The sequence below is a fragment of the Aotus nancymaae genome, unplaced genomic scaffold (genome assembly GCF_030222135.1).
Source record: "Aotus nancymaae isolate 86718 unplaced genomic scaffold, 86718_ANA_hifiasm-v0.15.2.pri h1tg000064l_1, whole genome shotgun sequence".
Taxonomy (NCBI): Eukaryota; Metazoa; Chordata; class Mammalia; order Primates; family Aotidae; genus Aotus; species Aotus nancymaae.
The window spans coordinates 20,807,911-20,833,467 of NW_026988479.1; the positions used below are offsets into that span (position 1 = coordinate 20,807,911).

The 25,557-nt window shown below is 39.9% G+C and overlaps 1 protein-coding gene across 19 annotated transcripts in view; it reads right to left on the reverse strand.

Moving 5' to 3' along the window:
* The window catches only part of PRELID2 (PRELI domain containing 2), an 856,521-nt gene extending 832,230 nt beyond the window's left edge, over window positions 1-24,291 (reverse strand). For 17 of the 19 annotated variants that reach the window (XM_064366453.1, XM_064366452.1, XM_064366460.1 and 14 more), the window contains exons 1-4: window positions 24,217-24,291; window positions 12,264-12,321; window positions 9,006-9,079; window positions 6,875-7,035 (exon numbers count right to left, since the gene is read on the reverse strand). In XM_064366453.1, the coding sequence (XP_064222523.1) occupies window positions 6,875-7,035; window positions 9,006-9,079; window positions 12,264-12,321; window positions 24,217-24,291 (368 nt within the window). Of the gene's footprint in view, window positions 1-6,874; window positions 7,036-8,358; window positions 8,395-9,005; window positions 9,080-12,263; window positions 12,322-20,126; window positions 20,197-24,216 lie in introns of all 19 variants that reach the window. The other 2 variants (XM_064366470.1, XM_064366469.1) reach the window with 2 other exon arrangements.
* Between the last annotated feature and the right edge of the window lie 1,266 nt (window positions 24,292-25,557).

Below are 25,557 nucleotides of genomic sequence, written 5' to 3' on the forward strand. Positions count from 1 at the left end.
TAAATGCCCACATGAGAAGCAAGGAAAGATCAAAAATCGGCACCCTATCGTCAAAATTGAAAGAGCTAGAGGAGCAAGATCAAAAAAACTCAAAAGCTAGCAGAAGACAAGAAATAACTAAGATCAGAGCAGAACTGAAGGAGATAGAGACACAAAAAAATCCTTCAAAATATCAATAAATCCAGGAGCTGGTTTTTGAAAAGATCAACAAAATAGACCACTAGCCAGATTAAAAAGAAAAGGGAGAAGAATCAAGTAGATGCAATAAAAAACAATAAAGAGGATATCACCACTGACTCCACAGAAATATAAATTACAATCAGAGATTACTACAAACAACTCTATGGACATAAACTAGTAAACCTGGAAGAAATGGATAAATTCCTGGACACTTGCACCCTCCCAAGCCTAAACGAGGAAAAAGTTGAAACCTTGAACAGACCAATAACAAGGGCTGAAGTTGAGGCAGCAATTAATAGCCTACCAACCAAAAAAACTCCAGGTCCAGATGGGTTCACAGCTGAATTCTACCAGACATACTAAGAGGAGTTGGTACCATTCCTTCTGAAACTATTCCAAACAATACAAAAAGAGGGAATTCTTCCCAAATCATTTTATGAGATCAACATCAGCCTGATACCAAAACCTGGCAGAGATTCAAAAAAAAAAAAAAAAAAACTTCAGGCCAATATCCATGATGAACATAGATGCAAAAATCTTCAATAAAATACTGGCAAACCGATTGCAATAGCACATCAAAAACCTTATCCATCACGATCAAGTAGGCTTCATTCCAGGGATGCAAGGCTGGTTCAACATACGCAAGTCTATAAAGGTAATCCACCAAATAAACAGAACCAAAGACAAAAACCCCACGATTATCTTAATAGATGCAGAGAAGTCCATCAACAAAATTCAACAGCTCTTTATGCTAAAAACTCTCAATAAACTAGGTATTGATGGAACATATCTCAAAATAATAAAAGCTATTTAGGACAAATCTACAGCCAATATCATACTGAATGGGCAAAACCTGGGAGCATTCCCTTTGAAATCTGGCACTAGACCAGGACGCCCTCTGTCACTACTCCTATTCAGTCTAGTATTGGAAGTTCTAGCCAGAGCAATTAGGCAAGAAAAAAAAAATAAAGGGTAGGCAATTAGGAAAAGAGGAAGTCAAATTGTCTCTTTTGCAGACAACACAATTGTATATTTAGAAGACCCTACCATTGCAGCCCAAAATCTCAAACTGATAAGCAACATGAGCAAAGTCTCAGGATACAAAATCAATGTGCAGAAATCACAAGCATTTCTATACACCAATAACAGCTTAACAGAGAGCCAAATCAAGAGCAAACTCTGATTCACAATTTCTACAAAGAGAATAAAATACCTAGGAATACAACTAACAAAGGAGATAAAGGACCTCTTCAAGGAGAACTACAAACCACTACTCAATGAAATAAGAGAGGACACAAACAGATGGAGAAACATTCCATGCTCATGGTTAGGAAGAATCAATATTGTGAAAATGGCCATACTGTCCAAAGTAATTTATAGATTCAATGCTATCCCCATCAAGCAACAAATGACCTTCTTCACAGAACTGGAAAAAACCACCTTAAACTTCATATGGAACCAAAAGAGAGCCCTCATAGCCAAGACAATCCTAAGCAAAAAGAACAAAGCTGGAGGCATCACACTACCTGATTTCAAACTGTACTATAAAGCTACAGTAATGGTACCGAAACAGAGATATAGACCAATGGAACAGAACAGAGGCCTTAGAGGCAATGCCACACATCTACAACCATCTGATCTTTGACAAACCTGACAAAAACAAGCAATGGGGAAACGATTCCCTGTTTAATAAATGGTGTCGGGAAAACTGGCTAGCAGTGTGCAGAAAGCAGAAACTGGACCCCTTCCTGACACCTTATACTAAAATTAATTCCAGATGAATTAAAGACTTAAGCATAAGACCTAACATCATAAAAATCCTAGAAGAAAACCTAGGCAAAACCATTCAGGACATAGGCATAGGCAAGGACTTCATGACTAAAACACCAAAAGCATTGGCAACAAAAGCCAAAATAGACAAATGGGACCTAATTAAACTCCAGAGCTTCTGTACAGCAAAAGAAACTATCATTAGAGTGAACTGGCAACCAACAGAATGGGAAAAAAATTTTGCAATCTACCCATCTGACAAACAGCTAATATCCAGAATCTACAAAGAACTAAAACACATTTACAAGAAAAAAACAAACAAACCCATCCAAAAGTGGGCGAAGGATATGAACATTTTTCAAAAGAAGACATATATGAGGACAACAAACATGAAAAAATGCTCATGACTGATTATTAGAGAAATGCAAATCAAAACCAAATTGAGATACCACCTCACGCCAGTTAGAATGGCAATCATTAAAAAATCTGGAGACAACAGATGCTGGAGAGGATGTGGAGAAACAGGAACACTTTTACGCTGTTGGTGGGAGTGTAAACTAGTTCAACCATTGTGGAAGACAGTGTGGTGCTTCCTCAGCTCAAGGACCTAGAAATGGAAATTCCATTTGACCCAGCAATCCCATTACTAGGTATATATCCAAGGATTATAAATCACTGTATTATAAAGACACATGCACACATATGTTCATAGCAGCACTGTTTACAATAGCAAAGACCTGGAACCAACCCAAATGCCCATCGATGATAGACTGGACAAGGAAAATGTGGCACATATACACCATGGAATACTATGCAGCCATAAAAAACGATGAGTTTGTGTCCTTTGTAGGGACATGGATGAATCTGGAAACCATCATTCTCAGCAAACTGACACGAGAACAGAAAATCAAACACCACATGTTCTCACTCATAGGCAGGTGTTGAACAATGAGAACACATGGACACAGGGAGGGGAGCATCACACACTGGGGTCTGTTGGCGGTGCGGGGGGGCCAAGGGAGGGACATCAGGAGAGTTGGGAGGTTGCGGAAGGATAACATAGGAAGAAATGCCAGATGTAGGTGATGGGGGGATGGGGGCAACAAACCACATTGCCATGTGTGTACCTATGCAACAATCCTGCATGATCTGCACATGTACCCCAGAACCCAAAGTACAATTAAAAAAAAAAGAAAAAAATGTTTTTACAAGACACATGCAACACTGTTTCTAGAATCAGAATGACCATTTTTAAAATAATTTTTGAAAAACACAAAAAGGAAAATTGTCCCTAAAGGATATCCTCCCTGGATTCTCAGAGCTAATTATCATTTTACATATCACAGATGAAGATTTAATTCACCTTTTACGACTAGCTAGTAGCTCAAATATCTGCAAAAATTAAAGTAAAACAAAGTAGATGACTTTTTTTTTTTTCACAAAATCAGCCAATTCCATACTTCTTCTATTTCTACATACAAAGAAAGGAGCTCTATTATCTGGCCACAGCCTTTACACTTAATCCCAAACATCTATGCCCTATGTGAAACTCTTATCATGAGAGAGACTAAGAAAGAAAAACTAGTGAGTGTTTCAGAGCAAGCCCACCTCTGATGCTAATAAGACATGGCTTTCATACCCACTCAGCAGGCTGCTGCAGTATCCTAGAATTATCACTATAGGACCAAAGTTATGAAGAGCAGTAATGATTTGGACAAGTGTTTGGGCTTAAGAATGGATGTTAGCTTTTTGATTTATAGTTGTTTGGGCTTGATGGCTTTACTGTTTCCATTAAACTGATAAGTATATAATAAAAAAAAATTCAAACTATACAGAACAATAACAAAAAAACACAGAAAATTATCCTGTTCACAGCAACCACAGTTTACAGCAATAATCACTATTAACTTTTAGTGCTTCTATTTTGCTTGTTTTTAAACGTATCTCCAAAAAATTAATCATTTTTTGCCCATTATGTTGGCAAAAGTTAAAAAGCATGTGAATGCTAAGTGCTGACAATGTTGTAAGGCAATGAACACTTTCATGTGTTGCTGATCAGTGTACAAGGGGCATATTAACACATTGGAAGGCAATGTGACAGACTCTATATGCTATGACTATATGTTGGTGTCCTCTCCTGCCACCCCCAATTCATGTGTTGACACTTTAACCTACAATGGGATGGTTGTCTACAAAGACAGTGAGTGTTTGGGAGGTAGTTTCCATGAGGTAGAGCCTGTATGATGGGATTGGTGTCCTTACAAAAAGAGATCAAGACTAGAACTCACTCTATACACTACGTGAGGACATAATAAGGAAGCAGCATCTGCAAACCAAGAATACGGCCTAGATCATGGATTTCCCAGCCTCCAGGCCTGTGAGAAATTAATGTTTATTGTGCAAGCCACTCAGTCTATGGTATTCTTGTTATAGCAGCCCAAACTAAGATGCTATATAAACTAATAAAAGTACATATATAGCTGTCCGAAGAATCAGCTATATAGTTTTCTGTATTGAGATATAATTCACTTACCATAAAATTGTGAGGCTTAGTATATTCACAGAGTTCTGCAACCATCAACACTAATTCCAAGACATTTTCATCACTCCAAAAAAGAAACTCCGTGCCATTGGCAGTCACTCATCACTCTCCTCTCTCCCTAACCCATGGCAACCAATAACCTACATTCTGTCACTATGGATTTAAACATTCTGGACTTTTCAAATAAATGGACTCATATAATATGTGCCCTTTTGTAACTGGCTTCTTTCATTTAGCATATTTTCAAAATTTGTCCATGGTAAACCATGAATCAGCACTCCATTCCTCTTTATGGTTGAATAATATTCCATTTTGTGGATACATTACATTTGGCTACATATTCATCAGTTGATGGACATTGGCTTGTTTCTACATTCTGGCTACTATAACACTGCTATGAAAGTTTTGCACAAGTTTTTGTATGGACATACATTTTCTCATTTCTCCTGAAGGACCTAGGAGTGAAACTGCTGGGTCAAATGGCAATTCTATGTTTAACTTTTTGAGGATATGAAAAACTGTTCTCCCAAGCAGATGCACCATTTTATATTCCCATCAGAAACATGTAAAGGTTCTAATTTCTCCACATATCCACACTTGTTATTGTGTGTCTTTTTTTTTTTGAGACAGAGTCTCGCTCTGTTGCCCAGGCTAGAATGCAGTGGTACGATCTCAGCTCACTGAAACCTCTGCCTCCGAGGTTCAAGCTATTGTTGTGCCTCAGCCACCCATGTAGCTGAGAACATACACATGTGCCACCACATCTGACTAATTGTTCTATTTTTAGTAGAGATGGGATTTTGCTATGTTGACCAGTCTGGTCTTGAACTCCTGGCCTCAAGTGATTGGTCTACCTTGGCCTTCCAAAGTGCTAGAATTACAGGCATGAACCACTGTGCCCAGCCTGTTTTTTACCCTCTTGACAGTGTCCCTTGAAACACAAAAGTTTCTAACTGATGAAATCAATTTTATCTGTTTTTAATTTTGCTGCTTAGACTTTTGCTATCACATCTAAGAAATTACCTAACCCAAGATCATAAAGATTTATATCTATATTTTCTTCAAAGTGTGTTATAGTTTCAACTCTTTCATTTAGGTATTTGATCTATTTTGAGTTAATTTTGTATTCTGCATGAGGTAGGGATCTAATTTCATTCTTTGATATGTGGATATCCAATTATCCCAGCACCATTTGTTGAAAGAAATATTCTTTCTCCATTTATTGGTCTTGTAATATTAACTGTTTTAAATCTATCTAAAATTTTCTATAGTTTAATTGTGGCAGTGGTGGCACAACTATATGTTTGTCAAAACTCAAAGAACTGTACACTAAGAAAAGTAAATTGTATTGTACGCAAATAATATCTTAATAAACCTGATATTTAAAAATTCTACTTTAGGTCAGGCACAGTAGATCACACCTGGAATCCTAGCACTTTGAGAGACTGATCTAGGAGAATCACTTGAGCCCAGGAGTTTGAGACCAGCCTGGGCAACATAGTGAGAACTTGTGTCTACAAAACAAATTTTTTAAATTAATCAGGTGTGGTGACACATGCCTATAGTCCCAGCTACTCAAGAGGCTGAGGTGGGAGGATCACTTGAGCCCAAAAAGTTGAGGCTGCACTCAGCCATGATCACGCCACCACACTCCAGCCTAGGTGACAGAGCAAGACTGTATCTCAAAAAAAAAAAAAAATCTACCATAGAGAAACAACTCGTACATAATATAAAGGATCATATACAAGGAACATATGCTTCACAAATATTGTAGTACTGTTTGTAAAAAAAGAACCTAGATACCATCTGTCTATCAAAAAAGTAGGAGCTACATAAAATGTCATATAGTCACAGGATTTAATTATATGTGATAGTTTAAATAAATAGTTGTATCTCACATGAATTAAGCTCAGAAATGTTCTGTTAAGTAAACAAAAGAAGTGCACCATTTACAAACACAATAATTTACAAAATAATTTACAATTTAAAATACATGTTTAAAAAGATACACAAAACAACACTATGCAGGCTCTATGAGTATATATGTAAGTATCTAAAGGTATCTGTTAAAGGTCTAGAAGAATATTCATCAAATTGATAACATTCACTGCTTCTTGAGAGAGTGAAAAGACACCAGAATTGGGAGGAATGGTCAGACACGAGTTGAGCTCTGTCATTTCCTGAACTCCCCTGCAAAAAATTCACTAATCACTGTGTGGACTAAAAAATATAATAATGTGGGATTTGTATGAGTTATAAAGAGAGGTCATAAGTATAGAACCATAGCTTTTTAATGTATGTACTCATGTGCCATCCCTGCATCCAACACACACACACACACACACACACACACACACACACAAACACACACACGAGTCTTACCAATTTGGGTTTTCCATACTTTCCCGGAAGACAGACTCTTCCTTCATGGATGCATACTGTGTCCATGTAAGGCAGTGACTCCGTATAGCCATGTTTCTTTCCCGAGGATTGAGCCATGACTCCTCTTCTAATTGGATATTAGGTACTTTCAAAATGCTTACCTGTCCAACAGAAAGAGAATGGCTTTCTCAATTTAGGAAGAGCAGGCCACAAAAGGACTGCATCCAGAGTTACTCTCAGTCTTGGATAACCAAAAGGACAAGTAATCCTGATATATGGATGATGGCTCACCAGTGGCTGTACGTCTTTGATAATCAAATATACTATGACCTTACTAAGTGCTGGTGAGGACATGCAAATGGCCCAGGATTTATGTAGGCTATACAGTCCCTGGCCTAATTTCCCTAACTGCTAAACACTAAGCAAATTATCAGCCTCCTTTGTGTCTCCTCTAAGGCTGGTTATGGCCTTCTTTAATTGATGGATTCTAATTGAGCCCACTTACAGGCTCACATGCAGGACAATATCAGGTAAAATATTTTCTTCATTTTAAACTCTGTCCAATACCTAAAAATGTATGGTTTCCTAGGTGAAGACATGGAAAACTACAAAGGCAGAATTGTACAAGTCAAAGGTGTCCTTAAATTATTTAAGAATTGAGACACAAGACAAAGTTGAATGCCTTTTTAAATAATAGATTCAGAGTGAGTATAGAGTGCAAAGGCAGGGTACACACTCTGGAAAAAGCCAGTAATAATTTGCTGCTACAGTGCAACAAGTTTTACCATCTGGAAAATAAAAGAAAGTTCATTTTCATTGTCATATCAGCTTTATTACACTGAAGAATGTGACAGTCTTTTAAACCATGATAAGGAAGTGATGGAAGCTGCCATTTGTTCCATATACCATACAGCAATTTAATTTGCAAGCTAGTCAGCAGGAGCCAAGCTGGGTTCCACATCTGATATGGTTTGGCTGTGTCCCCACCCAAATCTCATCTTGAATTGTACCTCCCATAATCCCATCTCATGGGAGAGACTCAGTGGGAGGTAACTGAATCATGGGGGTGGGTTTTCTCCATGCTATTCTCATGATAGTGAATAAGTCTCATGAGATCTGACGGTTTTATAAAGGGCAGTTTCCCTGCATATGCTCTCTTGCCTGCTGCCATCTAAGAGGTGCCTTTACTCCTCCTCCACCTTCCACCATGATTGTGAGGCCTCCCCAGCCATGTGTAACTGTGAGTTCATTAAACCTCTTTTTATTTATCACTTACCCAGTCTCGGGTATGTCTTTATTAGCAGCCTGAGAATGGAATATCACAACATCATACACAGAATCTCTCTCGGGTTGAAACTACCCTCTGAGACCTGTTTGAAACTGCATATCCAGATGCTTTCCTCTGACTTCCTCATAGCTCTAAAAGGACTCCCACTGAAAATCCCTCTATGGTTCAAGCAATGTGATTAAAAATTTCCACTCACCTTTTTCCAACAAAGAATCACCAGAGTGCTTAAGGACTTCAAAGAGAGAAAACAGTTTGCTATCATAAAGATTTCATCATCAATATTATACACATAAAGACTTACAGAGGGTATGGAGAACATTATACTCTGGGAAACAACTGTTATCTTTGACAGTGAATTAGAAACTGAAGTTTTTCTCTTCCTTACTAAAGATGAGACTAAATATTTACAATCTTCCCATTTCCGATTATTCTCACCTAAGAGTCATTTCTCACCATGAACAGATTAGTCACTTCATGTAAAATGCCCAAAGTATCTTTAAAATAACTGTACAACATCTCTATGTCCATTAAGAGTCCTTCATAAGCAGTGAGACAGAGACAAAGTATCTCCAGCGACTTCTGCTAAAATTGAGGTTGGATAAGAAAGGGCTTTCTTTCTCAGAAGGCTATGAAGTAAGAGAAGTAGGAAGTTTCTAATGCTCCTATACATCAGAAAATGCTGTTCCTTTCCGTGACTATTAAAAATTACTCACAAACCACCATGGCATGTGTATACCTATGTAATAATACTGCACGACCTGCACATGTATAATTTAAAGTATAATTTTAAAAAATGAAAAAAATTAATGTTACAACTGGGATTAAATTTTAAAATGAACTTACCTTCCTTAAAATTTCCGGAACCACATTCTGACAGACTGCAATCCTCTTTCTGTAGATGATCCCTGTTGATTCATCTAAAAAAGAAAATTTTTTACACACAAAAAATTAAGGAAAATGTATTCTTTTCTTAGTGTCAATAAATCTTTTAAAGTCGATCTCAATTTTCTATTTGCAGAATTCCTACAGAAAATGTTTAACTCAAAATTCAGTTTCCCTGACACTTTTCTGGGGAAAATCAGATACTCCTTATCTGTGATGAAGGAATAAGTGTACAACAGCAACTTAGAATGCACCCTCCAACGTCAAGATGAAAAAATCACAACCATTCACTGCTCTGGACTATCCATGTGAGTGCTCCAATGACGACGACCTGCTCAATTCAAAGAGAATGTTTCAAAAAAAAGGGAGAGAATCTAATGCTGCTACCTTCTGTACCAAACTTTCAAGCACAGATTTCTGTCTACAAAATTTAAACCTATAATTAATTATATTGGCTATATTCATCTCTCATAAGGAGGCAAACTTCCTATTGTTACCGGCAGCAAATCTATACAGGTCTGCAGCAACCTCAATTCCGGCCTCCTCAGAAGGAATTCGACTGAGGGGCGTAAGGCAGAAGGAGGGACCAAGACAAGTTTTTAGAGCAGGAGTGAAAGTTTATTACAATAAGTAGAAAATGGCTATTCCTGTTCTTTTTAATAAACTCACCTAAACAGGAAAGGGCTATTCCTGTTACTTTAGAATAGGAATGAAAGGAAGGAAAGTACACTTAGAAGAGGGCCAAGTGGGCAACCTGAAAGGCAAGTGTGTGGTCTGACCTTTTGACTTGGGCTTTTATATATTGGCATACATCCGGGGTCTTGCATCACTTCTCCCAGCTCCTGAGATCTTATCAGGAAGCTGCTGATCATCAGTTTCAGGTGTTTTCTATCTATCGGGAGCGTGCCTTTGCCTGGTGCCAGCTGTGACCAATAATTACTTTAGAGTGATAGTTAAAAAACCTGATGGTCGGCCGGGTGCGGTGGCTCACGCCTATAATCCCAGCACTTTGGGAGGCTGAGGCGGGTGGATCACGAGGTCAAGAGATTGAGACCATCCTGGTCAACAAGGTGAAACCCCGTCTCTACTAAAAGTACAAAAAACTAGCCGGGCGTGGTGGTGCGTGCCTGTAATCCCAGCTACTTGGGCTGCTGAGGCAGGAGAGTTGCTTGAACCCAGGAGGCGGAGGTTGCGGTGAGCCGAGATCGCGCCATTGCACTTCAGCCTGGGTAACAACAGCGAAACTCCGTCTCAAAAAAAAAAAAAAAAACCTGATGGTCACCCAACACTGTGTGTGTGTGTGTGTGTGTGTGTGTAAGCACTCTTCTGTCCTGCTCATACAACTGCCTGACCATCACCTGATGGTCACTCAACACTGTTCGTGTGTGTGCAAACCCTCTTCTGTCCTGCTCATCAGTTTCAGATGTTTTCTATTAAGAATATGCCGTTGCCTGGTGCCAGCTGTGACCAATTATTACTTTACAGAGACAGTTAACAACTGCATGACCATCACCTGATGGTCACCCAACACTGTGTGTGAGTGTGTGTGAATGTGTGTAAGCCCTCTTCTGTCCTGCTCATACCTGACTAGCTACCTACTGTAACACTACAACTGCAATCATTTTGTTCTGGGGTGAAGTTTCCAGAATTAAACCAGTGATGTAAAAAACACAATGTGATTTAGGAAAAAGAAAGGCAAAGGCAGAGGAAAGAATAAACTCTGAAATGCAGTCTTCTGCTTTGTGAATCACTGTGGCTTAGCCATGCTGCTACAGGTTTTCTCAAAGCTCTGGCTATAGTAGTCCCAACTCTTGATGCAAAAACCCTGACTGCCCAGAAGCTGCTGATAGGCTGCAAACTCCTCTTCCCATTGGCCCTCCCTTTGGCCATCTCAATCACATACTCAAAATGGAATAACCACTCCCAAAGGCAAAGATGCCCCTGACAATGATAGAAATTAACATTTCAATTTAGAATATGCACAGTGTTCTCTCATTTGATCTTCATAACCTAAAAACAAGATTGTTTTCCCATTTGACAGATGAAGAAACTGAGGCTCCAAAAAGGTCACCAAGATAGTATTGAAATGCGATTTCTCTGATGACAAATAACAAGTTTCTCCCACAGTGCAGGTACATGAGAAAACATTTTTAATATACCTATATAGTCACAGAAGTACAAAAAATGCATATGCAAGCAAAAGGCAGTTATGTTTACCAAGCACAGAGAGGGCTTCAGAGTCACGCGATGAACAGTAGCATCTCATGATTCCTAAGAAGATATGCTGTACCTAGGCCTCAGTGTCTCCAAAGCTTTGTACATTGATTATGTGCATTGTCACAGTTTCCTGCATTGCCCAGTTCTCAAGTTTAAACAGTGACATTGATAATGTTTTTTGCTGGAGATGGGGATAACACAGAACAGAAAAGATTCCTACACTCTAGACTGGGAATCAGTAAACATTTTCTGTAAAGAATCAGATGGTAAATAATTTAAGTTTTGTGAGCAATAAAGTCTCTGTGGGAACTGATCAACTCTGCTGTTGTAGTGAGGAAGCAGCCATAGATGACATGTAAACAAATGTGACTATGTTCCAATAAAACTTTATTTACTGAAACAGGCAGCAGGAGCCATAGCTTGTCAACTCCTGCTCTAGTCAATGCTAACCTACACTGCCAAGTAGTTATGATTCCATAAGCAATCACTTTATGGTGACATCTCATATTTAATCATATGCATTTTGCCATCTACAAGATGATATGATAATAGGCTACAGCCAAGTGACCTTGAGCAAGTCACTTAACTTCTCTGTATCTCAGTTTCTCCATTCATTAAATGAGTAGTCTAATACCTATCCCACACATTGTTCTGAAGATTAAATGAGTTAATAAAAGAGTACCTGGCACATATTAAGTGCTCAAAAATGTTAGCAGTTACAATTATATATAGCTCAATACTGTCATTATTAGTTTAGAAAGTGACAAAAAGCATTGGCGGACTTTTACTATCATAAATGATGGTGCTCTACCTGCCACACCTTTCTAAGTCACCTCAAGTACAGAAATATACCTGGTTAAAAACTAATAATGCAAGGAACAACAGGTGATCAATTTTAAAAAAAAAAAAAACCTAAGAGACCACACACACACATACACATATCTTCACAAAAATCACTATCATTTAATGATCATCACTGAAAAAGCTGTATAGAGAACTTACCTCTTTTTTCCTCCATGATTTTTACAGAGATGACATTTTTATCCATGGGGTTCGGGTACTAAACAAAAACATATAAAAAAGAATTGCCATTAATCTTCTACCAAAGTGAATTATTTAGTAGTAACCGCCACTGTTTGCAGGAGTAGTAAATGCTTTCCAAGAAACTTCTAAACAAGGCCCGGTTTTGAATGATGGATCTTAATTTTATATTTCTCCTAGGTAAGTGAGATGCTTATCATCATCTTGACTTACATGAAATCTGGGGAAAACCTTATTTAGATCCAACCTAGCCCTGAATGGAGAGGGGGGATGAGATTAAGCTAATCAATAAATAATAATACTATTAATATTGAACCAGCCTAACATAAGAGTGTTCTTTGTGCTAGGCACTGTACTAAATGCTTTCCTGGCACAATCTTGTCTAAATCCAGCAGCCTCTCTCTCTGTTGTAACTGATTTATGTGATATCATCGTCCCCATCTTTCAGATATGGAAACTGAATGAAGACTGGATTGCTTAGGGTCACCCAGCTGGCTCCTTGTGGAGCCAGGAAATTAAACCAGGCCGGTTTAATACAGAGTGGACCTCTTCACTATGGTCTAATATCATTGCCTGCAGGCTGGGTTAGCATCACAGTAGGATAATCATAGAAGTATGCAATTCTAGGCACATAGTAAATGCTCAATAAATATTTAACATGTTGATTTAATTCCCCTGAAAGACAATTTGGCTGTGATAAGGTTGATAATAGCTACCACTTTTTTCCTAGGCAATTTACATACTTTTTATATGTTAGTTCAGTTTATATACATTAGCTCTATAAGCTATGTCTTATTTTTCCACTTCCTATATGAAAAATAAGGCTTAGATAAATTAAGTAATTTGCTCAAATTGTCCAGCTAATGAATAGTGTATCTGGGAGTAACATGATTTACCCCCAAATTCTTTCTGCCAGCCTACAAAGGCTGCCCACCTAACCTACCACCAAATCACCTAATAGTTCATCTAATACGCTCCTTTCCATTATTCAGGTGTGAAAAGAGAGACACTGCTAGAGAAGCGACTTCCTAAAAGCCACAAGACAAGGTAGCTGCTGACCCAAGCCCACCAAGCCCCCTTGGATTCATTTTTCCTGAGGTTTACCTATTTATCATGTGATCAAATCTAAAAATTAGTGGGAAGTCATCCATGACATCACAAAGTGCTGAGCAGAAGGCAAGAGCAGGTGGCAGGCTGAGGGAAGGAAGAAAAAAGGCCCCTCATTTGGCAAACTTGAGCTTTAAGTTTTCTGAACCCTAGGTCTCCCACAGCAGCTGTGTGTGTGTGTGTGTGTGTGTGTGTGTGTGTGTGTGTGTGTGTGTGTATTAACGGATTTTTCAGGGAAAGCGGTTCATCATTTTAACACATTCTTAAAGATATCAATGACCCAAAAAGACAGTAGATTAGAACACAGGCTCTCTGAGGGCAGGAATACTGTCCATTTCAGTTACTCCTATATTGTATATATCTGGCACATAGAAAGTACTAAGTCAATATTTTCTGAATAAATAAAAAAATTTGGAATGTAAACCTCAATGACCTTAGGGATCAATTTGGAAAATGAGCCTGCCTTCAGTCAGAAACCAATCCGCGAAGAGAGCAGTGGCTCAGCTTTCGACAACCTCACTATCTCTCCTCACGTTCCATGTTGGTAAACTCTGTCATTCACATTTCCATCCTGGAAACTTGATAATCGATGAAAAACTTGGTTTTTAAAAATCTATTTATTTATATCTTCATTCATTCATTTTTAGCCCTAGGGGGAAAAAAATGCTTAGCTGGGCAAAGTGGCTCACACCTGTAATCCCAGCACTTTGGAAGGCTGAGGTGGGCAGACTACTTGAGGTTAGGAGTTCAAGACCAGCCTGCCCAACGTGGTGAAACCCTGTTTCTATTAAAAATACAAAAATTAGCCAGGTGTGGTGGTGCACACCTGTAGTCCCAGCTACTCAAGAGGCTGAGGCAGTAGAATTGCTTGAACCTGGGAGGCACAGGTTGCAATGAGCCGAGATTGTGCCATTGCACTGCAGCCTGGGTGACAGAGTGCGACTCCATCTAAAAAAAAAAAAAAAGAAAAAAGATGCTTGAAACTACATTGATTTTGAAGTTCAGCCCTTCCAAGTTACACGCCCACGACAGAGGGTTAGGTATAGACACTCTGCTCCTTAGCAAAGTAGACTTTCGCTTACACAGTACCCACTAAAGCAAGGGAGATATTTGAGACTCACATAGGTCCTCTGAATTGTGACTATATATGTGTATATTGTAACTTGCACACTAAAGTAAAATGGGCTTATCTCCTTTACTACAGTTCTAGCTTGTTCATGACATACCCATAAATGTATATTGACTGAATATTATACATTCATGTAAGTTGTAGGGAGATGACTAAACTGAATTATAAGAGTTGAAAATGTAATCACCAGGGAGACGAGGTGATAAAATTTTTAAGTTCTGACTACTTCACTAAGTTATCAGAGAAATTCCTAAAGATTATAAACTCAAATACTTCACACTTACATAATTTTTGGAGTTGAACAGCTATAAGCCTCAAGTTTCCATACAAGAATAGTAGAAGAAAGTAGGAGTTTATTTGCAATAGCTAACTACCATACTATGAAAGGTACATATTTCAACCTCTTTAAAGATTTATTGAACTAAGTCTCCCCCTACCTGGCGTTACTTGAAATTATCTGATGCCATCTTGTGGTAACTTGAATATTCATGTTTTAATTCATGAAAATTTACCAAAACTCCAATGAGAAAGGGTTGAAAGAGGGAAGGCTTCTCAGAAAAGGTCAACACCAGAAACACTAACCTGGGAAGACAGGAGGCAGGTGGCCAGGTTTTTCTGAACACCTTTTCAAACACAATCCAGTATGACTGCAGAACTGATCAAGCTAAACCAGGATCACACCCATGAAAGACTTACAGAGCAGCTACTGTGTTCATGCAGGGTGCTATCCTAGAGAAGCTGTCATGCACATGATCTCATTCAGTCCTTCTCAAAGCATGGAATCCTATCAAGTATTAATATACAAAGTATTTTTCCTATAATATAATAGTGTAAAGCCTGTAGATGAGCGGTCACACCTGGATTCTTCAATCCCCATTTCATACTAGAGACTCTCATGAAAGCCATGTGATCTGAAGACCCACATATCTGCCAAAAGCCCTTATCCTTCTCAATATTGACTCAGGTGATCACAAACTACAGTGTGCATAAGAATGATCCCACAGGCTGCATACATAAACCATGTATGCTATACTACTTTATGGATGATTTAAGGAATTTTTAAAGGTATATTTGACTTGATTTTGCATTTCCTTATAATTTTTACTTTCTTCACAGAATGTGTAAACTAACTCCTTTTCCTTTCCCAAGACATGAAACTATTGCAAATACCACTGTATAATCACATGTATGTAACATTCTAACAAGGATAAGATTTAGGCTCTCCTAAAGCTGTTGTATCTTCTTGCTTTCATTTATTTTTTACATATTAAAAATAAGCCAAGAACTGCATAATATTGGGGGGGGAATATGCATTAAAACAAACACATACATATAAAAAGTGAGAGGCCAAGAAACTGAGTCCCTCTAATTACAGAAATAATATTCAATATGTTTGCGGGAGAAGCTTCATGAAGATACAACATTTAGCATTCATATTTGCTGAGGGAAAAAAACCCATAAGCTTTCAGAAAGCCTACTCTTAAAAGAGTTATTAAAACATCAATTTTCCAAAAAGCTCAGAAGACAATGCCTGTTTTTTTAATAACATTTCCTCCCCCTCTTAGAAAGAATCAATGACATCCAAAGGAGTCACTGTCAGTTACCCAAGAGAGTACAAGGAAGCAGGTAAGTGACAGATCTATCTGAAGAGTCCTGCAAAGAAGGCAAAGAAGACCTACAGTAAGTCTGGTATATTAACATATCCATTTTATAAGCATTAAGGGAATCTGTTATCTAGGCTGCTGCCAAACACGTACATGCAAAGAGATGGAGCTGCTGAAAAGAGATTTGGCGTTTGGCAGCAGAAAGAAATCACCATGAACTATGCCAAATTCCTTTTATGAGCTCCAAACCAGAGTCTATTGCAGAAGAAAAGCAAAGTTGATTTTATATCAAGATTAAATGAGTTATAAATTAATCAAAATTTCAATGATCAAGGACAAAATATACTTAAGTTGAAAGGTATTTTGAATGGCTGTTCATTGGTCTTTAAGGCCAATAGGATGATGAAATAGAAAGAACAAAGAGCAACGAGCCAAGACATGCAGCCTACGACACTGCCATCTGTGATGCCAGGGTGATGAACCACCAGGTGATCATCCAAGGTCCTTCTGCCCAGGACAAGCTATGATTCCAAACAAAGGCCAACCAACAGCACATCAGCCTCTTTCTTTCAAAAATCGCCCAATAATCAGAAACAGCATAGTGAAGTTTTTTGAAAAGACAGTTTATCATTGTAACACAAAGGAAAATCCTCTTATCACAACATGACATGTATGCATAAACCCAGTGCAGCTAAAGATATACTACAAATAACTGCCCAGCACTCTTCAAAATCACCATGGTCCGGAAAGGAAAGGAAAGACTGAGGAACTGTCCTACACTGCAGGAGACTGGTAGCTAAATGCAATGTGGGATCCTGAACTGGATCCTAGACTGGAAAAAGGACACTGGGGACAATTAGCAAAACCTGAATAGGGTCTATAGGTTAGTTAGTAGCATTGTATCATTGTTAATTTCCTGGTTTTAAAAAGTATACTATGATTTGGGGAAGCTGGAAAAAAGGTATTTGGGAATTCTTTGTTATTGCAATGTTGTGTTTGAAATGTTTAGTAAGTCAAATTATTTCTAAATGAAAAGCTAAGAAATAAAAAACAAAATTAAAGACAAAATGTTGGAAAACAGTGAATTTTAGAGTCCAAGAGATCTGAATTGGAAGCCCACCTGTGAGAGGCTTGGACCAATCACTTTAATCTGCCCTAGTTTCCTCATCTGTAAAAGGAGAACAAATACCTCCCTCAAAGAGTTGTTACAGAAATTAAAGGAAACGATTTAATTACAGTATAATACCTAGCACTGTGCAAGTAGAAAATAAATGTAGCTGGTTTTGCTACTAACAAACGAATCAACCCTTTTGAAAACTTAAAAAATTTCAAGACTTCAGTTTTTATCTTGCAATTTACTGTGGTGTGGCATTAAATGTATTGCTGGCGTCTATCTGCAATCCAAAAATTCTTAAACTATGATTTTAAAAATATTAGAAGATGATATTTCTGATTTTCCTAGACTAATAAAAAACTCACAAGCTCATGTTTTACCAGTTCAGAATTTGTATAAGATACAAGGCCTCCCTGACACTTCACACCACGCTAGCATTAGGGAAAGGACTATACCAGAGAAGTGAGAGTGCTAGAGAGAACATTTACTTGTTTTGAAAAAGGCAACAGTTTCTAAATGCTTTCATGGACTTATAATTAAAATATGAATCTTGCCCTATACTATAAGATAATGTCTGCCATATGCCCCTGAAAAAGCCTTTATCATAAAAATTAATATATCCTCCTCTGTCCCCCTTGACAGTGAACTCCTAGAAAATAGGTCCATGTACTTAGATAGTGAAAAAAAAAATTTTTTTTTTTTTGAGACAGGGTCTCGCTTTGTCACCCAGGCTGGAGTGCAGTGATGCCCAACTAATTTTGGAAGGTGCATGTGTATGTGTATGCAGGGTCGGGAGGGGAGGTGGAGGGGTTGAGTTTTGTTTTTCGTTTTTGGTTTTTTTTTTTGGGTAGAGATGGGGGGTTTTTGCCGTGTTGCCCAAGCTGATCTCAAACTCCTGGGCTCAAGTGATCGACCCACCTTGGCCTTCTAAAGTGCTGGGATTATAGACATGAGCCACCATACATGGCCAATATCTTCTATCTTAACTGATTAAGCCACAATCTCCACTAGATAAGTTTCTAAGTATACTCTACAATTATTTTCAAATGGCATTTAGAAAATATTCATAACTCAAATGTGTTTATTTTTGCTCGCTCTCCCCTTTATTCATGCTCGCTCTCCCCTTTATTACTTCAAGTTAGTAAAGATTTCTGAAGGCTACTTCTCTCAGCTTTTTATTTTCAGGCTTATGAAATAAATGCAGCAAATTATCGTTGTTGTTATCATTATTCAACAAGTGCTTTAAAAGAGCCTACTGTGTGCTGAAATTAAGCTAGTATTATATGCAACTGTATGCATTATCCAATTTAATTTCTCCAACTCCAGAAGATAGTGATTATTATTCTCATTTTGCAGATGAGGAAATCGAGGCATAGAAAAATGAACTGACCTATAAACCAAGCTCACAGGGCTAGCTAACAGCACTCCATCCCTGTCTTCCCCACCCCATCCGATGTCAGAGCCCACGTTCTGCACATCTGCACCATTCTCCTTTACATCATGACTAATCTTCTAGGAGAACTGAGGACAGGAAGATAAAAGTGAAGAAAGACTAGTGCAGCACAAGACAAAAGATAAATAATCATTATGTTAAACTAGGCCTATGGTTTATCAAATCATTTATCTTAGAAATGCAGGTTCACCCCCAAATATTTCTGGAGCTTTGCAAGGAGATATGTTCTACACATGTAAGTGTCAGATTTGCAAGGGAGAAAAGATAAGATCAGAAATGGAAACATTATTAATTACCCAATCAACTTTCTACTCTAAATGGAAATAGCCATTCATAAATCCCCTTTATGAGCTTAAGAGTAAACATTCAAACCATTTTGTTCAGCACACCAGGCTCCCAGCCAGAATAAATAACACCCAGGGTCATTCTGTTGAAGCAAAGAAATTATTAATATTTTAATACATCGATTTTATTACAGTACCCAAAGTAAGGACATGTTTCTGAATCTTATACTGACTTCAATCTAAAATTACACGTGGCTAATCCCCAAAAGAGTTATTTCATTCAACCATTCAACAAGGATTTGCTGAGTACCTACTATGTTCCAGGATCTCTTTGGGTACTTGGGATATATCAGAAACAAATGACAAAAATCACCACCCATGAAGGTGATACTCTATTCACTATGACTCTTTTGACCACAGCATAAAAAGAAAATCAACCTTCCAAGGGTAAGAAAAATCTTTACTTCTCTGGCCTCATTTAGATATAAACAAGAAGAGCCAGTCAATGCAATGGCCCTCTGGATCCTTTTTAATGACTTTAAATTTCAGGCAGATGAAATTTAAGAAATTCTCTGAATCCAGCTCATGAAAGGCAAGCCCATTAAAAAGGTCTAAGTTAGCTTCCAGAGAAGACCTATTTTCTACACTGCTACATTCATCTATGCAACTTTCTGTTCTCTTTGTAGATGACTGTAAGTAAAAGGAAGGAAACAGTGGTAAGTGATGAGAGCTAGAAAGCTAAGATTCACACGAAGAAAGAAACCAAAATATACTGTCAAGTGCAATAACTCTATAGCTCTTGGAAAGTACATACAGTTCAGCATCCAACGAATAAACCATACTGGGTTTCATAACATTCCTCCATGAAGAGTTTATTGAGAAATACTATATTTCACGAACAAAGAATATCATATTGTTTGTTTTCACAATGTCACTTAGCTTAGGAAGCATGCAGCTAATATTGTGCCTGTGGTATTCAACAGGCAGATGTAAGAAGAGCAAACATTCTTCAGGTTTTAAAAACAGTAATATATTATAACTTGGAAGGCAAGTCCTAACATAACCAAAGCCGTAGATCAGTAGATTTGATTTAAAACAGAACTTTCTCAGTGCTAAAGCAGCTTCAAACATACCATTGTGCAAAATCAGATTAAACGCTTCCCAGAGATCTTCATATCATTGTCCCTTCTGCCAAGTGCTTTCCTTTGAAAAAAAAAAAATTTATAAAGACTGAAAGAAAAATAAAAGCACATTTTGCCAAAAAGATAATTCTTACTACCTTAGGCTTATAAAAAAGCTTATGCTTTTCAAACTGTTAACACATTTGATATCCTCACAACAACCCTGGAAGGTAGGTGGCATTACCATTTCACAGATGAGACGCTAGGGCTTACACAGTTGTGATGTTGCTCACTGCACATGGGCTCCAGGTCAAGTGGGCCTGTGGGCACAGGACTGCATCCACCTAGAGGAAGGAGTACGTTTTTCTAATTTGCATAAATGGTCTCATTTGCTTTCCACTAGCCCTATAAACTGTGAGCTTACGGAGTGGACCCCTAAAAGATGCCTTTTCTAATTTGCACAAGGACACAGTATAGGATGGTGGAAACTGTTTCCCATGACCATCCAACCTAACAGTGAAAGCACAACGATTAGGATCCAGGTCTACTGACTTCCAGTTCATGGCTTTGAAAAACATAAGGTGAAAATTCACCCAGCGGATGGATTTACTGACATCTTATAAATAGTCACATAGCTCCTTCCAAGGAATCTCTGAAGGATTCCTTTATGAATGAATAGAAAGAAAGGAAGTACAGTGACATGCATGATGTTAACACTATCCCACCACTAGACATTTAGTCTCCAAATGTTTGTCTCTCGTTTTCCCAGTTCTGCCTTCCAAAATGTCCTTCTTAACTTCTTTTTCACTATGTACCAGGTACTTCACTAAATATTTTATAAGAATTATAACAGGTTCTGACTACAGCTACATAAGTGACCTCAGCTATACCACACAGCACACAAAAACCAACTACTTTTCACAGCATCATGAAAATTAAAAGCCTGTCCTTGGTTTAAGTCACTAAGTTTTGGAGTGGTTTGTTACATACCAATAGATAACTTAAACATTCTATGTTCTCACCCTAACACACATCCAAATTATACGTTTATATCAGAGACAATAGGTCCACTCAGCTGAGCAATCCCTGAGAGAAGACTGTGAACAAAAGGAAACAGATCGAGCGCAGCAAAGTTTTTTTGTTTTGTTTTGATTTGATTTTGAGACAAAGTCTTGCTCTGTCACTCAGGCTGGAGTGCAATGGCATGATCTATCTCAGCTGACTGCAACCTCCACCTCCTGGGTTCAGGAGATTCTCGTCTTAGCCTCCTCAGTAGCTGGGATTACAGGCATAGGCCACCACACCTGGCTAATTTTTGTATTTTTGGTAGAGATGGGGTTTTACCATGTTGGCCAGGCTGGTCTCGAATGCCTGACCTCAAGTGATCCACCAGTCCTCGGCCTCCCAAAGTGCTGGAATTACAGGCATGAGCCACTGTGCCTGGCCAGCAGAGTTGATTCTGAAACACTGTATTCCCTCAATAATCATGCAGCACAGCCTGGTTGTTAAGGGTGTGGGTTTTGATCCATGTGTTAAAATCTTGGCTCTCCTACCTGCTAGCTGTGGGAACTTGAGGAAGGCACTTGGACTTCTCTGGTCCTCAGTTTCTCCATACTGTAAAATGGAAATTAATCATAACTACTTCCTAAGGCTATTGGGAGCAGTAAACATGATAAAGTATGGAAAGCACACATGAGCGCACATACACACACCATACCACACACCACACATCCAGCCTTCCTAGGAAACTCCTATTCATGCTTCAGCCATGATTTCACAAGTGCCACTTCTTCAGGGAACCCTTTCCTAAAGATCGCCCTCTCTGACTTCAGCAGGTCTCCCTGCTATATTCAAGCACCACGTATTTTCCTTTTGTAAATACACATCATCCATTTGAATTTTATGTTCATTTGCTCATCATTTATTTATGTTAATCTCACCCACTACACACCATCAGCTCCATGAGAACGGGGTCTGTGGTGCCCTCCTACGTTTTTCCAGCACCTACCACAAAGCTTGCCACACAAAAGGTAAGTATCTGTTCAATGAAAGAAAAGCATTTACCAAAAGCTGACAATGTGCTGAGACCTCCGCAAATGAGAGCCTGGCATTGTGTTATGTGTTTCTGAAGGAGTGAGTCCCACCTTTAAAAACCTTAGAGTCTAACAGGGGAACACAACACATACAGAAGTCACCATCTGTCACTGCAGAAGGTCAGCAAGGCCTAGGTAAAGTGCCCTGCAAGTTCTGAGAAGGTGGAGATGGATCGACTCTTGATGATGACAATCCAAAAAGATTTTACAAAGGAGCAGTGGCATAAGAGTACCCACACTCAAGTGCCAGTCCTAACCCAAAATAAAAAATTAGGTCTTGGCTGTTACTTTTTGGGCCCAGAAGCCTGGCCTAAGGCAATGACTACAACAGATTCCTAAATCATTCTTTCATTCATGTATTCATTGATCAGGTTTTTATTAAATACCTAGTAGTAGGTGTTAGGCACTAGTCTAGCTAACTGAAAATCAATGAACGTATCAGCAAGCTGACATTCCTTCTAAAGAGGCCCCTATAGCAACAAAATGTTAACCAATGTCCTCCTCACTCCTCTGTGACCAGGGCCACCGTGTCATCTCCTCTAATGGAGGCTATGCCTTATCATTGAACAAATAACCTTCATCTTCCCAGCATCCCACTTAATTTGGCTTCCAGGTTGCATATGGAGTTCAATGTCCAGTGGCTGCTAACCTAGACAAATTGTGATTGTTGCAAATCTTAAGAAAGTGAAATATGAGACCTTAAAAGATATTCTGGTACAACCCTTTCATCTTAGATGTGAAAACTAAGACCTAGAGAAAAGACCCTTGGCCAAGGTCACCCAGAGAACTAACCACGGACAGAACCAGAGCAGAGTCCAGGAGTCCTACCTCCCAGACCTGGGCGCTTTTGATTTTTCAAAGCCATTTCTCATTTTCCTATTATCATGACCCACAATCCCAGAAACAGTCTTTAGGATTCAGGGCCACTCAATATTGAGGAAGAGCTCATTATTTGTATTGAAATCAGTTGTAGTAATACAAACAACATAACATTTTAGAGCCCTAACTAAACATCAGTAGCAGTGAGAAAAAGAAAAATAGCTCAGAGCAGACTGTGTGAGCTCCGGTGAAATATGCAAAATCGATCAAGCCCAGAAAGTCAAGAGTATAGGACTTTAGTGATCCCCTCCTCACCCAACCCATTCCTGGGAGCAACTAGTTAAAGGCATTTTGTTCCTAACCAGCTGCCTTACCCATTATCTTCAAGTTCCCGGAATTTGTGATACAAAGAACAATGTACAGCCAATCAATAGTGTATGTTATTTTAATATAAATTATTGGTAAACAACTTAGGAACCGCTTATTTTCCTTTAAAACCCCACTTTTGACTTCTGTTCATCAGAATGTGTACTTAGAGCACCTTCACTCTCAGGATGCAGTCCTCAAACTTGGCTCAAATAAACTCTCTTCTATATTGATTTTGCCTCAGTTTCTTCATTTAGGTGACAGCTGTGATAAGCACTTTATATGAATTACCTCATTTGGATCCTCACAATAACACTATGAGTCGGTAATACTATTTTCCCTATTTTACAGATTACCAGACTAAAGCACAGAGAGAGTAAGCAAACTGCACCAAGTCCCACAGCTGTTTAATAAGGGAAAGTGGAGAGGCAGCAGAACGAACATGCTGAGTAAACCAGGAGGACAGCCCAACGGCCTCCCCTCGCCATCAGTGCCTTTAAGGGGTCAGTGATGAACCGGAAAGCTCCACACGTCAGTCATCTGCAACCCCACGGGGCCCGCGAACTGGACTTCCCCGAGGCTCTTTCTGAAAGCCACTCCTTTCAGCTGGGGCAGATGTGAACGTGATGCCTAGCACGGCGCCTTTTCCGGCTCCCTGTAAAGGGAGTCTTCGAGGAAATCCCCCTCGACCCACACATCCCTGAAGCAAAGCCCGCGGCTGAAAGGAGAGACGCGCGTGCGAGCTTCCGCTAGGATGGAGGAGAGAAGAGAGCGGCAAGCAGCTGAGGCAACGAGGGATCCGGAGGGTGGAAGCGGGGCGGTACCTTTCGGAGAAAGCTGGCGACCACCTGCTCGAAGGGGTACTTGTACACCTGGTGCACGTCCACCGTGACCCCCATCCCCGCGCGCCCCGGGCCCCGCGCGCCGGCCACGCCTCCGCCAGCGCAGGGCTGCCCCGGGCTCCGCCGAGGTCGTAGGCGCCCACACTCGGACAGCCACAGGGGCGTGGACTTTTTCCTCAGCCTTTCAAACTTTCCAAACTTTATTGGCCACTCGAAGAAACGTGCAGTCGGCCACGCCCACGCCCCTTCCGCCAGTGTCGGGGGCGGGGGCGGGGCAGAGCGCGGGAAGCGCGGGAGCGCGCCCGGAGCAGTCAGGGCCCCGCGGTCTCCCCGCTGGCGGCGTCAGAGCGGCCACGTTGCCCTCCGGCGGCCGCGCCTTCCGAGAGAAGCTTCTCTGCCCGGGAGGCAGGCACCACGTCCCGCCCCGTGAAACCTGGACCTTGGGCTCGTGCTTTCATGGCATCACCGCCTGGAGTCACAGAATAAGCCGTGGTTGGGGCACTGGAAAAAAGTATTAATAAGGAAAGTCTGGTGTGACAAAGGTCAGCATTACTCGCGCCACCGGGCAGCTGCCTCTGAGGCTTGGGGTTGGGCCTCGGGTACAGTAAAGATTGCCTCGGGAATAAACGCGCGGTTTATCGCATCCCACCCTGCAGAGAAGTTCCTTTGCTCGCTAAGGTTAAACACCACGGAGCGAGGAACTAGAGGATACGAGAAGAGTTGCGAGTAGTATTCTTCACGGCAACGCACAGACGTTGGGCGAACCAGCACGTTAATCCGCGTACTCAGCGAGTTATTCAGCACAGTTCTGAGGCCTCCCATGCGCCAGCGCTGTGGTGGGCACTGCGGAATCCGCGGGGAGGAAACACCGGCCCTGCTGATGAGCCGGCTGATTTCACACCCAATCAACAAGCTGGGAAAATAAACACAATAATCGGTTAAAGGGACACGGACGCGGGCATGATTTTAGCGATGGTGGTTATGGAAGGTCTCTGAGGTGATGACTTTGGCGATTTTGCCATATGCACCTGCCATACACAGTCACACTGGTCTGCCAAAACCCTAGCCTTATGAAAATCTAGCTCTCCTTTGACTGCCTCTACCCAAGCCACCGGAAGAGGCTGGAGGAAATACACACCCACTGTGACGGGCATCTTTTAAATTCATAACCACTAACCCTAAGAGGCCTTGAATGGTGCCGGACAAATACAATATGAAAGTACTGAATTTCTGGCCGGGCACGATGACTCATGCCTGTAATCCCAGCACTCTGGGGAGCTGAGACCGGCGGATCACCTGAGGTCCGGAGTTTGAGACCAGCCT